This window comes from Penicillium canariense (assembly GCF_028826845.1).
Source record: "Penicillium canariense strain IBT 26290 chromosome Unknown utg000001l_segment0_segment0, whole genome shotgun sequence".
In the NCBI taxonomy this organism is placed as follows: Eukaryota; Fungi; Ascomycota; class Eurotiomycetes; order Eurotiales; family Aspergillaceae; genus Penicillium; species Penicillium canariense.
In genome coordinates, this window is record NW_026622728.1 from 4880225 (window position 1) to 4894929 (window position 14705).

Below are 14705 nucleotides of genomic sequence, written 5' to 3' on the forward strand. Positions count from 1 at the left end.
ATCCGGATCCTGACTGGCACGACGCGGTTGAGCGCCTCGTTTATTTTGTGTTTCTTCCCCTCCCTTTTCCCCCGGAACGCCTTTCTTCGCGTTGATACTCCCAAAATCGCCGGTTGCTTCGCCATCATGCTGGCGCTCCACATCGTCCTCTATGTCCTGCTCAGCAGCTGCCTGGCCTTTGCCATTGTTGAGCTGGGCCTGACCGCCTACGTCGCGACCTTCTGGGGCGGGGATCACAGAGAGTACTACTGGGATCCCTATCAGGGCTATGTCTACAAGACCGTCCATACGGATACCCCAGGCATCGTGAGCTTCATCCTCTTCAGTGCCGTCTGGACCATCCTGGTGAGCGCCGCCGCGCTGGTCCTTCCCTGGTTCTATACTCGGAAGGGCGTAGTGAGCCGAACCTTGAACACGATCCTCGGCGTCGGGTTCATCATCGGTTACTTTGTCACCTCCGTCTTCTGGCTGGCCTGCTTTGCCGATATCGTGTCCCTCCTCGGCGGTGTCACCAGCTCCAGTGACTACCTGAACGCCATCATTGCCTTTGCCGTTCTGCTCTGGTACAATCACCCAGCCCCATTCTCCGAACGCGAACCACCTCCAAGCTAACCCACAGCGCACCACTAGGCTCATCTTCCTCGCTCTTTTCATCCTGTCGATCCTTGCCGTGTGCGGTGTATTATTCTCTGACTGGGCAGGCTATCAGTCGATGAAAAAGGGGGCGGCTCCCGCGCAGCCCCAGACATCGACGGTCCCTCCTCCTGACCATGAGGAGCCGATGGGTACGGCCCCAGCCCCTGTTGCTGCTTCGGAGCTGTCGAGTTGCGATGCTGAGGCTTTGCAGAACCAGCCACCCACCAGTCAAACGTTTAGCCCGTCATCACAGTTAGGTATTGCCAGTGCCGAGCTGAGCGCCGATAACACCGTCTACCATGAGCACCATGCAGGTCATCCGTGATCGTAGTTTTTCGGTTCGGCAATCGACAATCCACGCTAACAATATGCTTTCGGGGGAAATGTTGCTGTCTACAATCTCTGGCTTGTGTGGCATGGGAGGGGTGTAATGGTCTAGTGGAGATACCCTGGGTCCGGTTTGGTTATCTTAATTAATATGATGTTGATCCTGGTCTTTCAAGTTGTTTCGATCACCAAGATATGCTAGTGTTGGGATCGTAGATTGCGTGTCAGCAGAGTGGAAGGCGGTGTGGGCAATTGATTGAATGGGCTGTGGTAGCCGCGGTATATAATAGGGCAATCTATGACTTGAACTATGTGTGACAAACCGATGGCCATCCCAGCCCAAGGCCATTACGTCGCTGTGTAAAAGGTGAGGAGAATGAAGAGACCCATAACAAAACGCAACCGGACCAACAGACACTGTATGTTCAGACGATAAAGAGGGGGCTAGGAAAGCAGAAATAAGGTGTGAAATAGTAAGGAACCTAAGCAGTGGGCTTCTCCGCGGTATGCGATGCGTCCGGGGAATCGTGGCCGTGCTTGGACTTCTTCTTTTTCTTCTCGTCCTTGCCCTTCTTCTGCATCGCCTCGGCCATCAGCTGCTCAAATGCCATGTAGTCGCCCTCCTCCTCGGGGTCACGCTCAGCCTGGATGTGCCAGTTAGAGGTCAAGTCATTTGAGAAGGAATCTTGGGGCAGGCATACCTTAGCATAGATGTTGCCCGCGAGCACCAGAGCATGAGCACGCTCCACCCGCTTCTCCAAGCGGATCCGCTTGTCGCCCAGAATCTGGTCGCAAACCTCGCGCAGGACGCTCTGGATCTCAAACTTGCTGCCGCGCCACGCCGCAGCGAGGATCTTACCAGTGACCTTCTTCTCGTACTCGGCCTTCTTCTCATCCGTCCAGTCCTCGCCACCACGCTCCTCCAGCTTGGCCATCTCTTCCATGGTCATCTGAGCATCAATAGCGGTAGAAATGGTAGTCCAAGTCTCCTTGGCCAGAGTACCCTTATCCTTGAGCCGGGAGAAGAAGCCGGAGATACCGAGGAACTTCTGGGACTTAAGGAACGAGGTACCCTTCTGCACGTAGGTAGCGCCAACAGCGTGCAGGATCTCTAGGCCGAAGGACTCCATTTTCAGGTTCTCGACTTCCAGACGAATCTTTTCTTCGAAGGCAAATGTCACATCCTTGCCCTTGTCAGTCTCTGTCCACACGCTGAGGCGGTCGATCAGCTTGTCGGCCAGGGTTTTGACACGTTCCTCGCGAGCCTTTCTCCGCTCCTCCTCAAATGCGGCGAGACGCTCCTGCTGCTCCTTGGACAGGCCCTTCTTCTTCTCCTTCTTGCGCAGCTCCTTTTCTTCTTGCGACAGGCCAGCTGCCTCCATCCGCGCCTCCTCCTCCGACTTGTCCATCAACGCCTGCTGGCCCATATAGCGTCGGGGGGTACTGGTGCCAGAGCTCTGCGCGGTCGCCTCTCCATAGGCGGGGGGAGGGGCAGCCTCTGAGTGGCGCGAGGCCTCAGCGGCGGCCTCAGCAACCTTAGCATCTGCGGGAGAAGAGCTTTCAGGGGCGGCAGAGGTTCCCTCCCCGGCAGCCTTCACCTCCTCGTCGTGAATGTTCAGCTTCTGTTCTGCAGACTCGGCCAGCTCTTCCTCCTCCATCTCTTGCATCGTAATATCCATCGTCGCGGTCAAGTCTTTCATGAGAGAGATCTCTCCGATGAGGTCGACGAAGGCTTCGCCACCGAAGATCATACTGAAGAACTCCGAGGGATCCTCTGTGAGATCTCAGTCAGCCATGGGAGTCCTTGTGTCCAAGGTAATACGCGCGTTGAACGAACCAAAACCACCACCCGGCACTGCGTCCTCCTTGCCAAATTTATCATATCGCTTTCGTAGCTCTTCACTGCTCAGAACTTGGTAGGCTTCACCGATCTAGTGTCAGCGCGTACGCGTTAGTTTCCTCGTATTGATGTCTCGATGCGGGTGCCTGCGCATACCGCCTGGAACCGTTCATGCGCGGTCTCGTCGCCAGGGTTCTTGTCTAATCGCGTGGAGTAAGTACGGTTAACCTATTGCGGGCCGTTATAAGCCATACCAGGGTGGGTGACGATGGCGAGCTTGCGGTAGGCCTTTTTGATCTCCAGCTCGGTAGCCGTCGGCGGGACCCCCAACGCATCATAATAGGTAGTGTCGGCAACCATCGTGGGTGCACCAGGGCAGAACGCGCTGCGCTGCGGTCAGGTGAGAGTAAACAAGCTATTGGAACCACAATTTCGTAGAAACTGCGCGTGCTGGGTGGGTGGAAGGGGAGGTAACAGAAATAACTTTTTTTGGCTTGCAACGAGTTGATCTGCCCGCCGCTCCCCGCCAACTGCGAATGACGACCCGTGAGCGCACGGGGCCTGCACAGTCACGTGCCCGCAATCTCTTTTCCCTGAAGCTTCTACTCCGCCCCTTTTCCCACCTTCTCTTCTCTTCCCCCCAAGTCTTTTTTTTGCATTCCTCTCCGTTCTCCGGACTTGCGTTGGGTTGTTTCTTTTTCCTTTCCATTTCCCCCAATTTCAGGACCCTTGTGTGTCCGTCTCGCCCACAATGGGTTTCATTGGCAATGCCATTTACCTCGCTTTCCACCCGACCCAATTGAGGTCAATTATTCAATGGTTGGTTTCCTTCTGCCGGCCCAGCATGAAGCTTCAGTCTCTGTTTCCTCCCGCTAATCATACCTCTCGCATAGGAAAGTCTGGCACAACCCGCCCCATGAGCGCAATGCGAAGAACGACACCGAGACTCAGATTATTTGCTACAAGTTCTTGGACCAGACCAGCCGCAGCTTCAGCACAGTCATCAAGGAGCTGCATCCGGAGCTTCTGCTCCCCATCACTGTTTTCTACCTTGTCCTCCGTGGTCTGGATACTATCGAGGATGACACGTCCATTCCCCTGGAGACCAAGGAACCCCTCCTCCGAAACTTCAAGGACTTCCTAACCCAGGATGGCTGGAACTTCACCGGAAATCGTCCGGAAGAGAAGGATCGGGAGCTGCTGGTTCAGTTCCAAAATGTGATCACCGAGTTCAAGAATATGAAGCCCGCTTACCAGGCCATTGTGAAGGACATCACCGACAAGATGGGCAATGGTATGGCTGATTACTGCGTCAAGGCTGCCACGGAGGATGCGAGCGTGAAGACAATTGAGGAATATGATCTCTACTGCTTCTATGTCGCTGGTCTGGTCGGCGAGGGTCTGACTCGCCTCTTCGTCGAGGCCGAATTTGGCAACCCCGCTCTGATGAAGCGCCCTGAGCTCCAGAAGTCGATGGGTCTCTTCTTGCAGAAGACCAACATCATCCGAGATATCCGGGAGGACTTTGACGACGAGCGACGCTTCTGGCCCAAGGAGATCTGGTCCAAGCATGTGAATGAGTTCGAGGATCTCTTCAAGCCGGAGCACAAGGAGGCTGCACTCAACTGCAATTCGGAAATGGTTCTCAATGCTTTAGAGCATGTGGAGGAGTGTCTCTTCTACCTGGCAGGACTGCGGGAGCAGAGTGTGTTCAACTTCTGTGCCATTCCCCAGTCTATGGCTATTGCTACGCTGGAGCTGTGCTTCCGCAACTACGCCGTCTTCGAGCGTAATGTCAAGATCACCAAGGGCGACGCGTGTGAACTCATGGTTCAGTCCACTCAGAATCTGAACGTCCTGTGCCAGACTTTCCGCCGTCTCACCCGTGCCATCCACAAGAAGAACACCCCTAAGGACCCCAACTTCTTGAAGATCAGTATCACCTGTGGCAAGGTAAGGCTTTTTCTCCGGTGCTATTTGCCGTGTACCTGATGCTAATGAACGTCCAGATCGAGAAGTTTATTGAGACTATCTTCCCTAGTCAAAATGCCGAGGATGCCAAGCGTCGCGTGTCTGGTGAGCTCTCGAAGGAGGAGCTCGAGAAGCGGAAGGCGGAGGCGGAGAACAAGTCCGACGTCTTCTTCCTGTTGGCCATTATGGGTGTGATCATCTTGATTGTGGCTGGTGTTATGGTACGTTACTAAGACTATGGTTTGCTTTTCATTCCCAGACTAACTCCATCCTAGGTGGCTGCTGCCTGGATGTTGGGAGCTCGCTTTGACCTTGCCTGGCAAGAAATCCGCTCAGGCAATTTCAGGCCTCCTGCCCCCAAGTCTCTTACGCACAATGAGCTTTGATTCGATTTGCATTTTTTCCTCCATCTTCAACGGCGTTACGACCTTTATTGCCTAATTTTCGATTCCCCTTCCACCGGTGACCCCTTCCTTGTTATATTATATCTCTCGTCCCATCCTCAGCGTCACCGATACCACGATGTGTATTATTAATAACATACCACTTTTTCTTCTGCCATCGGCTAACCCCACTGACCTCCTTACCTATTGCTAGCATCACCATCTTCTCCTTAGCACGGATGTCAAATTGCGATCCAGCCTTTCCATGGCTGCGGTTGCGCCGAAGAAGTGCTTATATCGACCGGGATTTCTTTTTCTCTTTGACCAGTGATGTACTTGATTTGTGTCCAACGGCTTCATTGCTGAGGTGACATACGTCCATTGAAGATCTGGGACATTCTAATTTGTAGGACTAACTATAGTTGAATGCTATGCTGTTTCAAATCTTCCCGTGCTTTTTTTCCATCAATTTTCCCATAGCACGGATGTCAAATTGCGATCCAGCCCTCCCATGGCTGTGGTTGTGCCGAAGAAGTGCTTATATTGACCGAGATTTGATCTCTTTAACCAGTGAGTACTAGATTTATGTCCAACGGCTTCATTTGCTGAGGTGGCATACGTCCATTGAAGATCTGGGACATTCTGTCTTGTAGAACTAACCATAGTTGAATATGACATTGTTGCAACATCTCCGTGAATTTTCTCGTTAGCAGAACTCATCTAGCACGGATGTCAAATTGCGATCCAGCCTTTCCATGGCTGCGGTTGCGCCGAAGAAGTGCTTATATTGAAATGGGGTGTATCCTCTTAAACCAGTGAGTACTAGATTTGTGTCGAACAGCTTAATTGCTGAGGTGGCACACGTCCATTGAAGATCTGGGACATACCTGTAGAAAGTCCAATAGGTATATACCAAAATAAATCCTCTTTCACGTCCAACTCCAACCGTCTTGCATCTATGTAGCGGTCAGTTTTCCTATCAATACCTAGGAGCATGGTGTACAACTCATCCCGTCGGGTACATGGAAATGGATTTCGTTTTTCCAATATATATTTCGGCCCCCGGTGATCTCGGCGGAATCACTCAAGTCTTCCTCTCTATCAGCCAAGATTTAGCCAAGAGATAAATAAGCAATCTTAGGTGTTCAGGTAACAAGGATATCCGAGACCATATACCTTAGGGAGCTGGTTTTTAGGTATATATGCGTATTTTCGAACTTGGCTACCTACTAAACAGTTGCTTCATTTGCCACGCATAGGTTTCCACATCTGCCGTATCCCGTCCCAACCTCTACGCTTGTAGGTTGTCGTCGTTCGGTCGGCCCGGGCGCTACTGTGCTCTCGCCCAATCAAAAATCTCTGCTTCCTCATCACACCAGATTCTGTCGTCCAACCTTCATCCATATTGTCCGCTTTTTTGCCTTTAAGTTGTTCTCTCCTTCTTGGCTTCTCACGGGTGATCTCGATCTGACTCGGCAGTGGATTGCGCTCAACTGCCGTTCCATGCGTACTCTGCGACAAATTGTTGCCCCACCATTCTTTCGGGCTTCTCTCTCCTCACGCCTATATTCTGTCTCTTCACAACCTTCATTTCCGATGGCGGGCACGAACAGCAAAGTGGCCAGCTCTGAGAGTGCTGGTGGTCCTTTGCCTCCGCTTTCCGCGGGCGATCTACGAACTTATAATCGCATGTCCGACCAAATGGACGCCTTCGTAAGCTTCCCACACGGGCCCCGCCGGGGAATGATCACTGACTGCAAGTTAGCATAACCATTTTCGCATGACATGGAATCAGCTCTGGGATGCGTGTGACTCTTCTGCGAAGCGCCCGGGCGGGCTTTCGGGGCGCCAGATGATCATGATGGGCCTTCAGTTTTGCTCCCAGCTCGACTTCCACCACTCAATTGAAGAGCAACATATCTTCCCTGTGCTGGCAAAGAAAATGCCTGAGTTTCGGAAGGAGCTTGACCTTTTGAAGCAGCACAAGCAGATTCATGCCGGGCTGGAGAAATTGGAATCCTACCTAGAGAAATGCCGCTCTGGCGAGGAAGATATGCGCCGCGAAGAGGTGAAGCGCCTGATGGAGGGCTTCGGGGGAGTGCTGTGGAAGCATCTGGATGAGGAGGTTCAGACGCTGAAGGCAGACAACATGTGCAAGTACTGGTCGCTGGATGAGATGCGCAAGCTCCCGATGTGATGACCGTTTGAATTGATTGTACATAGAATACCCCGCCGCCCCGGTGACTCTCTTTTCCTGGTCCATATATGCATCTCCTGATTTTGAATATGCTGGTGCTCTTCTGGAATAGATTCGCTGTCATTTGCTCCTTGTCCTATTCTAAAATATTCTTGAACCCGGACAGCTCGATGGGGCGAGGTATGTTACGATGGCGACATCGTGAGTGAATCAAATGAAAGAGAGCTTGTAATAATTAGTGCGGCCTTTGGACAGCATCTATCAATTGGCATCTGCATGACCCTTGTGGGGGTTAGTATGACTACCTGTCCCCTGTGCCGGTCCCGTCTCGACGTGACAATGCCTTGCATTAGCCCAGGGGCCCGGTTCGCCTACCTGAATGATCATCATGGCACCTACATCCATGCGGCGGTCGTCAAATGAACGGCTTAACACGAACATCAAGCTAGAGAATAGCTACGATATAGCTACGATGCACTTACCGATGAATCATTCATCCAAGATTGACTTGCCGAGCTACAATGGCAACTCCACACCCGTAGAGCAATTTGCAACTAGTGCGCTGGCTTGGAAAAAGAACGGAAATGGCGCATTTAAGATGAAAGCCGCTGATCAACACAACCGGTTGCTTTCGGTAAGTCTCGGCGTGCGGCAGACCAACCATAGGAGGCAAACTAGGCACTGAGGAATGCACAGTTGCCGCAGCCTGCCTCTCTGGTATGCACGCTAGCCTTATTCCTCTAACAAGCTGCGACCTCCAAGTCTTCCATGATTTGATTTTCTTCTTACCCAGTGGTATACTTCTAGATGTTTTCTATCTTTGTATGGTCTCATCGCTCGGCGTCGCTCTGCAGGCAGCACTCATTCTGCCCATTTCACAACGGATGGAAGGTTTGGGCTGGCTTCATGGTCGAGAGCAGCCAACCAAAAAAATATACAACCTTCGTCTAGAGCCTGGTAGGCCCCACATTGACGACACAATCCCTATTGTTCGTCATTATAAGGGCTGCGCCCATGCATTGGTGGATCTCTTAGCCATCATGTATCGGGATTTGACGGCGATCTTCTACTTATCCGTCGCATCAGCGCTGTCAGATGCTACTACATCCCTTGGAATGTTCCTGCCAAGCCGATGCGCATGAGCACATGAATCTCGTTTTGAGTTTCTTCTTTTAGCGCCTTGGTCTGGTAATGATCGCGGAGGCCCGCCCGACCCGCCGAAGAGCCACCTGTGATGGACAACAAGCGCGAAATGGAGAAGATCAGCACGATCTCAGGACTAAAGCAGCTGATACTCCAGCGTTTTCGAATTCGTTCATGTCCACACTTTCGAAAAACCGGTTGTGCAGATCCCAACCCACCACCCACTATGCGCGTCCAAGGCCTTGCCCTAATCCCCAGGTCTTGCGGATGGAGTCCTTAGCGATGCGAGTCCTCCTTCCCCATGCGGCTGACAGCTGCATGCAAAATGATCAGGATGAGGATATAAAAGGACCATGAGGAGCCCGCATGTCCCCAAGGGGCCACGTTGTTCACGCCACATTTTGGTCCCTTGCTGTCCGATCCTCTTTCGGATTTCGTTACCCTGCTTGACCGCCGCCTCTTGCAGTATGAAGTTCACTACCGCTATTACTTCCGCCGTGTTAGCGACTGGGGCCCTTGCAGCGCCCCGTCCGGGACTGGTCAACCGTCTTGAAGCTCGTGGAGTGCTGAATCGCCAGTCTCAGCCAGCTCACAAATTTGATAACTCCGGCGACAAGAATGGCATTCTTCTTAAGGAGGGATCCAGCTCCACCAATGTGGAGTATAGCAAGAACTGGGCGGGCGTAGTTCGTGAACAGCCGCCTGCCAGCGGGACCTATACTGAAGTCTCGGCCACCTTCAATGTGCCCGAGCCCACGGCCACCGACAACTCGGGTACCACCCAAGCTGTTTCCGCGTGGGTGGGCATTGACGGGGACACCTACACCCAGGCCATCCTGCAGACCGGCATTGATGCCTATATCTCTGGAGGGCAGACCTTCTTTGATGCGTGGTACGAGTGGTACCCCAACGCCGCCGACAATTTTGATATCGAGTTGACCGCCGGCGATGTGATCGTGGCTACGGTGAAGTCTTCCTCCCCGAGCCATGGCATCGCCATTATCGAGAACCAATCTACCGGAGACAGTGTCACCAAGTCTCTCTCTGCGCCTTCCACCTCGGCTACTCTTGGCGGGCAGAATGCCGAGTGGATTGTCGAGGACTTCAACTCTGGCGATAATATGGTGCCGCTGGCCGCCTTTGACACAATTACCTTCAGTGGTGCCCAGGCCAAGGGAGCAGATGGTGAATATGGTGTCAACAATGCCTCTATTCTGGACATGCAGCAGAATGGAGTATTGCTCGCCGAGGTGGAGATCCAGAGTGACACCCAGTTTACCGTGACCTATAAGTAATCGAGCAGTTGATTGTATATAATTATCCGGATGGCGCTTTTTGGAGTTTCTCGGCGTTTGTTTGATGGTTGATCTTGGGATCGACCTTTTTGGAGTTGGGGGCACCATTGGCTTTTTGAACAAACATTTTCTTATTATCTCAAGCTCTAATAATTTACTTTGCTCTTCCCTGGTTCTGCAATTCCGCACCCTGGTGGAGGCCCCATCAAAATCGCGGAAGAGCTTGCTTGAAGACGTTCTGCGGATCGTATTGCTCTTTGATCCGTTTCAAGGTCTCATATCGACTTCCATAGATACCTTTCATGTCAATGTCCTTGGTCGGAGTTAATGAAAGATAAGTTGAGGGTAAGATATTCGCGGGATTCGTTTTGCGCAGCGCATTGTAAAACTCCTGGCCCCACACAAGGCCCTCCGCGAGGACTTCTAACGATGAAGCCATTGGAACAATTTCGATCACAAAGTGTGCGCAGCGAGCATCAAAAACGGTGTCCATAGTTGGGTCTCTCGGGGCATCGGGGCGAAGTTCATGGAATCCAAATAACATGTGCGGACTATTGGGCTGCTTTTGTGCATAAAGGCCAATAATTTCCAAAACCTCCGGGGTCAAATCGTACAAGTTCAGCGTAAACACGGTTCCGTAAATATGTGTCTGGATCACCGCGTTCAACATCACCGCAAAGTCCTTATTGGTGGTCGGCCCAACCGTACTCATGGCCACGGGCAACCACGACGAAACCTTCGACAGCCATCTCTGGCCCTCTTCCAGGTCCGAGGATGCCCACATGAAGAAGAGCGCGAGTGCTTTGCCCCCGGGGCCCTTCATAATGGATTGATATAGATGCAGCGACGACGGAATGCCGCCTGCCTTGGCTTTGGACCACTCCGCATTGAACTGAATAATCTCCTTGGAAAGGTCGTTAGGGTGAAAAAAAATCGCTCCGGCCAGGATCTGCAAGCGACCAGTGAGATGATGGGGTTTGACATCAGAGTCGCCAGCGCCATACCTGGTCCTGCGGATACACCTTGATGGTGAGTTCCACAATCACGCCCAGGGAGCCTCCGCCTCCGCGGATCCCCGTCAGCATGGTCTCATCCGCCTCGCGAATGATCCCCTCCGCATCGACCACCGTGGCCCCCACGATCTGGTCCACGCCAAGCCCGTATTTGGAACTCAGCATGCCGTAGCCGCCGAAGGAGGCCCAGCCAACTTGACCGACGGACGGAGTCACAGCATGCGGTGTCGTCATGTTGTGCTTCTGCAGTTCTGTCAGCATATCCATGCAGATCACCCCGCCGCCTAGCCGTGCGGTCTGCGACTCGGTATCGACATGAATGTGGGCAATCTCCCTCAGGTCGATGGTCACCCCGTCTGCCACCTGCGACCGGCCGAACATATCATGTCCGCCCACGCGAACGGTGAACGGCAAGCTGCTCTTGCTCAGGAGAGCTATCAGCGCCGCGACGTCCTCAGCGGATCGCGGGCGAACGACTACTGCTGGGGTTTTGGTTTCATTGATAATGAAGCCCGCGCGCAGCGTCTCAAAGTCGGACGAATGAGCAGTTGCATAGTGAATATGAGGATTCTCCACGAGAAATTGAGTCAGTTGATCCATCTCTTTCGGATTTCCTCTCGATGTGGACGATGATCAGGATAACTGGGGCGGGGTATGATCGCGGTGGGATATTTATGCGTGATGGAGGCTGCACGATGAAGCATGCTGACATGCTTGGCGGGCAGTAAGCTCTTAGCTGAGCTCGAAACCAGGACCATCACTGGTGCGCAACATTCGCGATACGAGGGCTCCCATTCAGCTCCCCTCCACGCATGCCTCGGGAGTTCGTACTTCTTCTCTGACGGCCACCCCGTGCTGGTGTGAGCATAGCTGTACCAACACGAATGACCACTGACCACTGGACATGGCGGGCCTGAATCTACCAACTGGGCTGCGGATTGCCCGGAAATATCTCCCTTCTCCTCTTCTTGGCGCGGGGCACCCTCGAATTTCGGAGCAAGGGCTAGCATCGTGGGAAATCATGACAATAATCAGCGATTCGAAGTCGGCAAAAGCGAGTGCTCACTCGAATGTCTGGTTTGAACGGCCGGTGGAGGTATTGATCGGCTATTTTGTCTATTTCTTCCAGACCAAGTCCATAGGATTAGGGTTGCAGCTAGATATTGTTGAAAAATATCCCGGATTATGTTCGATCTGAACGAGAGCTTGGACTCTAGAAAATGGATATTCCTCAAAGAAGCTGGCGAGGCAATTTACTTGCCCCCGAACTGCACGGCGCTGTTACAATGGATGGACCGGAAAAGAAAACAGTGTCAAAAGTGTTATTGTAGACTGAGTTGTCAAGATTCATCGATCCGGCTTTGTTGCGATTTGAAGTATCAAGCAGTGCCGGGATGTCACGTCATACAAACCAGGATAAATTTGTACCAGGCTCACGTCTGGGGATTTTCTGGTTCGGGCGCGACATCGAGTCCACCAAGTTGATCTGCATAGCTACCTGGAATAGCGTAACCTTGAGACTGCGGGTATTTATACCCGGTGAACTCTGGATAGGAAGCAATTGAATCCGCCCTACCATTCATGACAGAGTTGCTCGCAGGGCAGTGAGAAGTTTCACAAGGCGGCACGGCCATAAGTGAAACCCCGATGTTTGATCACATCCGATCATCCCAGAACATCAACATTTATTGATGTGAAGAGCTGCACGAATAGGGAGGCAAACCAATTCTAATAGAAGGTAGATCACGAGCGGTTCTATGCACTCTTGCTTCAGGGTTCCTCCGAGCCAGAACCCCTAACGCTCGGGCATCTTCCAACACGTTCGAGGAAGTCTCACGGGCGCAGCAGCCCTGCGGTAGCCCGTCTGGTGCGCCCACTGCAGCGTATGCGATGATGCTCCACCGCATCCCGGTCTCCCGGTTCGGCATTGGCTACCGACGGGATGGGCGGGAGGGGAGGGGTTTGATGGTCCGCCAGCGCGGCTAGCGGCCATGGCGAGCTTATGTTGATTCGTACACCCCGTCCACCGTCACCCGGTCCATTGGCGTATCGCGAGGGTTGACGTGGTGAAAGGCGTTTCCCGCTGGAGCCAGTAGCAACTCGGTGTTCCTGCCAACGCCCAACTTGATACATCGTGCAGGTGAGAGAGCCACGGGCATTGTGGGCATGGACCGGCCGAGTGTCCACCTTGCCTGCATGTGCGGCAGACGCTTTTCGTGGTACATCCTGTTTCTCCTGGCCCACCAGCCCCGAGGGCCTGGGTCGGTGGCGGACGCGCTGTGGACAGATGTAGTGCTGGCCGTGGTGTCGCAGCGTCTCCCACGCGAAAACAGACCGCTTCTTGGGGGCCCCCATTCGTCCCTTCAAGCCTGGTTGGCAGCAGTTGAGCGATGATAGGTTGCAGGGGAGTTCCGAAGCTCGGGGATTTTGGTTGGTTCTCTTGTTGGACGCGTTTGGTGGGATGCCAGGTGATTTGATCGATTTACCGTGTATTAGACGTATAGACCTCTGGTGGGAGGAGGAGAATGAGCAACACTGGGCCGTCCAGGATGCGGGCGCTAGCCCAGCCAAGAAACTATAGCGCTGTGTTTCGACAGAGAGGGGGGAGCAGTTTGGGGCCCGCGATGATCCCAGGTCTTCGATCTGCTCCCGGCTCGGTCGTTTGGCTCAGAGAGGTCCCGACAGAGCGGTCCCTTCGAGTGGAGACGGGGAAAGAACATTTCCAAAAACGGCGGGCCTCCTGGTCCCAACCGTCTGGGTCAGCATTGCACGCTGGCCGGGCCTTTTGCGGTGCCGGCACGTTGGTCGGAACTTTCCTGGCTGACTCGTTTTCTCCCTCTTCTGCTGCTCCGAACTCGCGCTCGATCTGAACTTTTCACGGCCGCCGGACCTTATGCCAGCGCTGGAGTGGATTCACGACAATGGCCGAGCTCGACCGGCCGACAGGTTCCACCGTGATCGAGGTCGATGCCGATGTTAGCGTATGCAAACCTCCCATCGGACGCAGCGGCTGGTTCTGATTTCCGTTCATACAGTCTTCGAGCGACTTTGGCAGCATTCGGACTGAGCTGACCTCGTTGAGCGAGTCTATTTATAACTACGTCTATGAAAACGGCCGGACCTACCACGCATATCGCTCTGGGACTTATGTATGCTCTATGCTCTCCTAGTGGCGGTTTCTCGCCTCCCGTTTGAGAGACGGTATCCATTAACCGACGATTCAGGTTCTCCCAAACGACGAACGAGAGCAAGGTAGGACCGCCGACGATGATCTCCCCATTGCTGTGCTGCCGAGTCGAGCTGTTGTGTAACCATTCCAACAGAGAGACTGGACGTGATGCACCATGTGTTTCGCCTCTGTTTGGACGGCGATTTGTGTCAGACCACATTGCGACACCCACAACGCATTCTCGACGTCGGGACGGGTACGGGGATCTGGGCCGTGGATAGTGAGTCGCAGCCGATGGCTCGCAATGATCCCTGGGAAGCAAGCTGATTGGCAGTAGTGGCGGACGAGTTTCCTTCGGCGGAGGTCATCGGAGTTGATCTGTCTCCGATTCAGCCGGGCTGGTTGGTGTCCTGAACCCGTGATACCGTGATCGGATATCTCGTTCCACCGAATGCCGCTATATTGACATGCCGCAGGATCCCACCTAATTTGGCTTTCATCATCGACGATGTGGCTCAAGAATGGGGCTTTCAAGCCGCATCATTTGACTTTATCCATGTGCGATGCCTTGGTGGAAGTATAGATGACTGGCCTGGGTTTTTACAACGATGCTACCAGTGCGTTGCACGACGAATAATCCATACCCCCGCATGAGGTACCCGGGACCATGCCTCTAACTTTTGTTCAAGGCACCTGAAACCAGGGGGACGTATCGAGATCTCCGAATCGCG

The 14705-nt window shown here is 53.3% G+C and overlaps 8 protein-coding genes across 8 annotated transcripts; 5 read left to right on the forward strand and 3 right to left on the reverse strand.

Moving 5' to 3' along the window:
- Positions 1–126: 126 nt before the first annotated feature.
- N7482_001629 (MARVEL domain-containing protein) lies at positions 127–961 on the forward strand (the record flags this gene model as incomplete). The annotated part of the gene is made up of 2 exons (XM_056683754.1): positions 127–563; positions 631–961. 2 exons carry the CDS (start codon positions 127–129, stop codon positions 959–961), a joined length of 768 nt encoding a protein of 255 aa, XP_056547360.1.
- Positions 962–1445: 484 nt separating this feature from the next.
- Positions 1446–3163, reverse strand: N7482_001630 (DnaJ domain protein; the record flags this gene model as incomplete). The annotated part of the gene is made up of 5 exons (XM_056683755.1): positions 1446–1607; positions 1665–2737; positions 2801–2894; positions 2960–3003; positions 3058–3163. 5 exons carry the CDS (start codon positions 3161–3163, stop codon positions 1446–1448), a joined length of 1479 nt encoding a protein of 492 aa, XP_056547361.1.
- Positions 3164–3554: 391 nt separating this feature from the next.
- On the forward strand, positions 3555–5160 carry erg9 (bifunctional farnesyl-diphosphate farnesyltransferase/squalene synthase; the record flags this gene model as incomplete). The annotated part of the gene is made up of 4 exons (XM_056683756.1): positions 3555–3622; positions 3697–4756; positions 4813–4995; positions 5050–5160. The coding sequence occupies 4 exons, from the start codon at positions 3555–3557 to the stop codon at positions 5158–5160; spliced, it is 1422 nt and encodes a 473-aa protein (XP_056547362.1).
- A 1593-nt stretch (positions 5161–6753) lies between these two features.
- On the forward strand, positions 6754–7354 carry N7482_001632 (hemerythrin domain-containing protein; the record flags this gene model as incomplete). Its single annotated transcript, XM_056683757.1, has 2 exons — positions 6754–6870; positions 6923–7354. 2 exons carry the CDS (start codon positions 6754–6756, stop codon positions 7352–7354), a joined length of 549 nt encoding a protein of 182 aa, XP_056547363.1.
- Positions 7355–8964: 1610 nt separating this feature from the next.
- On the forward strand, positions 8965–9792 carry N7482_001633 (A4/G1 family peptidase; the record flags this gene model as incomplete). Its single annotated transcript, XM_056683758.1, has 1 exon — positions 8965–9792. One exon carries the CDS (start codon positions 8965–8967, stop codon positions 9790–9792), a length of 828 nt encoding a protein of 275 aa, XP_056547364.1.
- Positions 9793–9997: 205 nt separating this feature from the next.
- On the reverse strand, positions 9998–11405 carry N7482_001634 (FAD-dependent oxidoreductase; the record flags this gene model as incomplete). Its single annotated transcript, XM_056683759.1, has 2 exons — positions 9998–10741; positions 10797–11405. 2 exons carry the CDS (start codon positions 11403–11405, stop codon positions 9998–10000), a joined length of 1353 nt encoding a protein of 450 aa, XP_056547365.1.
- A 1233-nt stretch (positions 11406–12638) lies between these two features.
- N7482_001635 (uncharacterized protein) lies at positions 12639–13160 on the reverse strand (the record flags this gene model as incomplete). The annotated part of the gene is made up of 1 exon (XM_056683760.1): positions 12639–13160. One exon carries the CDS (start codon positions 13158–13160, stop codon positions 12639–12641), a length of 522 nt encoding a protein of 173 aa, XP_056547366.1.
- A 566-nt stretch (positions 13161–13726) lies between these two features.
- N7482_001636 (uncharacterized protein) lies at positions 13727–14116 on the forward strand (the record flags this gene model as incomplete). Its single annotated transcript, XM_056683761.1, has 3 exons — positions 13727–13786; positions 13841–13954; positions 14030–14116. The coding sequence occupies 3 exons, from the start codon at positions 13727–13729 to the stop codon at positions 14114–14116; spliced, it is 261 nt and encodes an 86-aa protein (XP_056547367.1).
- Positions 14117–14705: the final 589 nt, after the last annotated feature.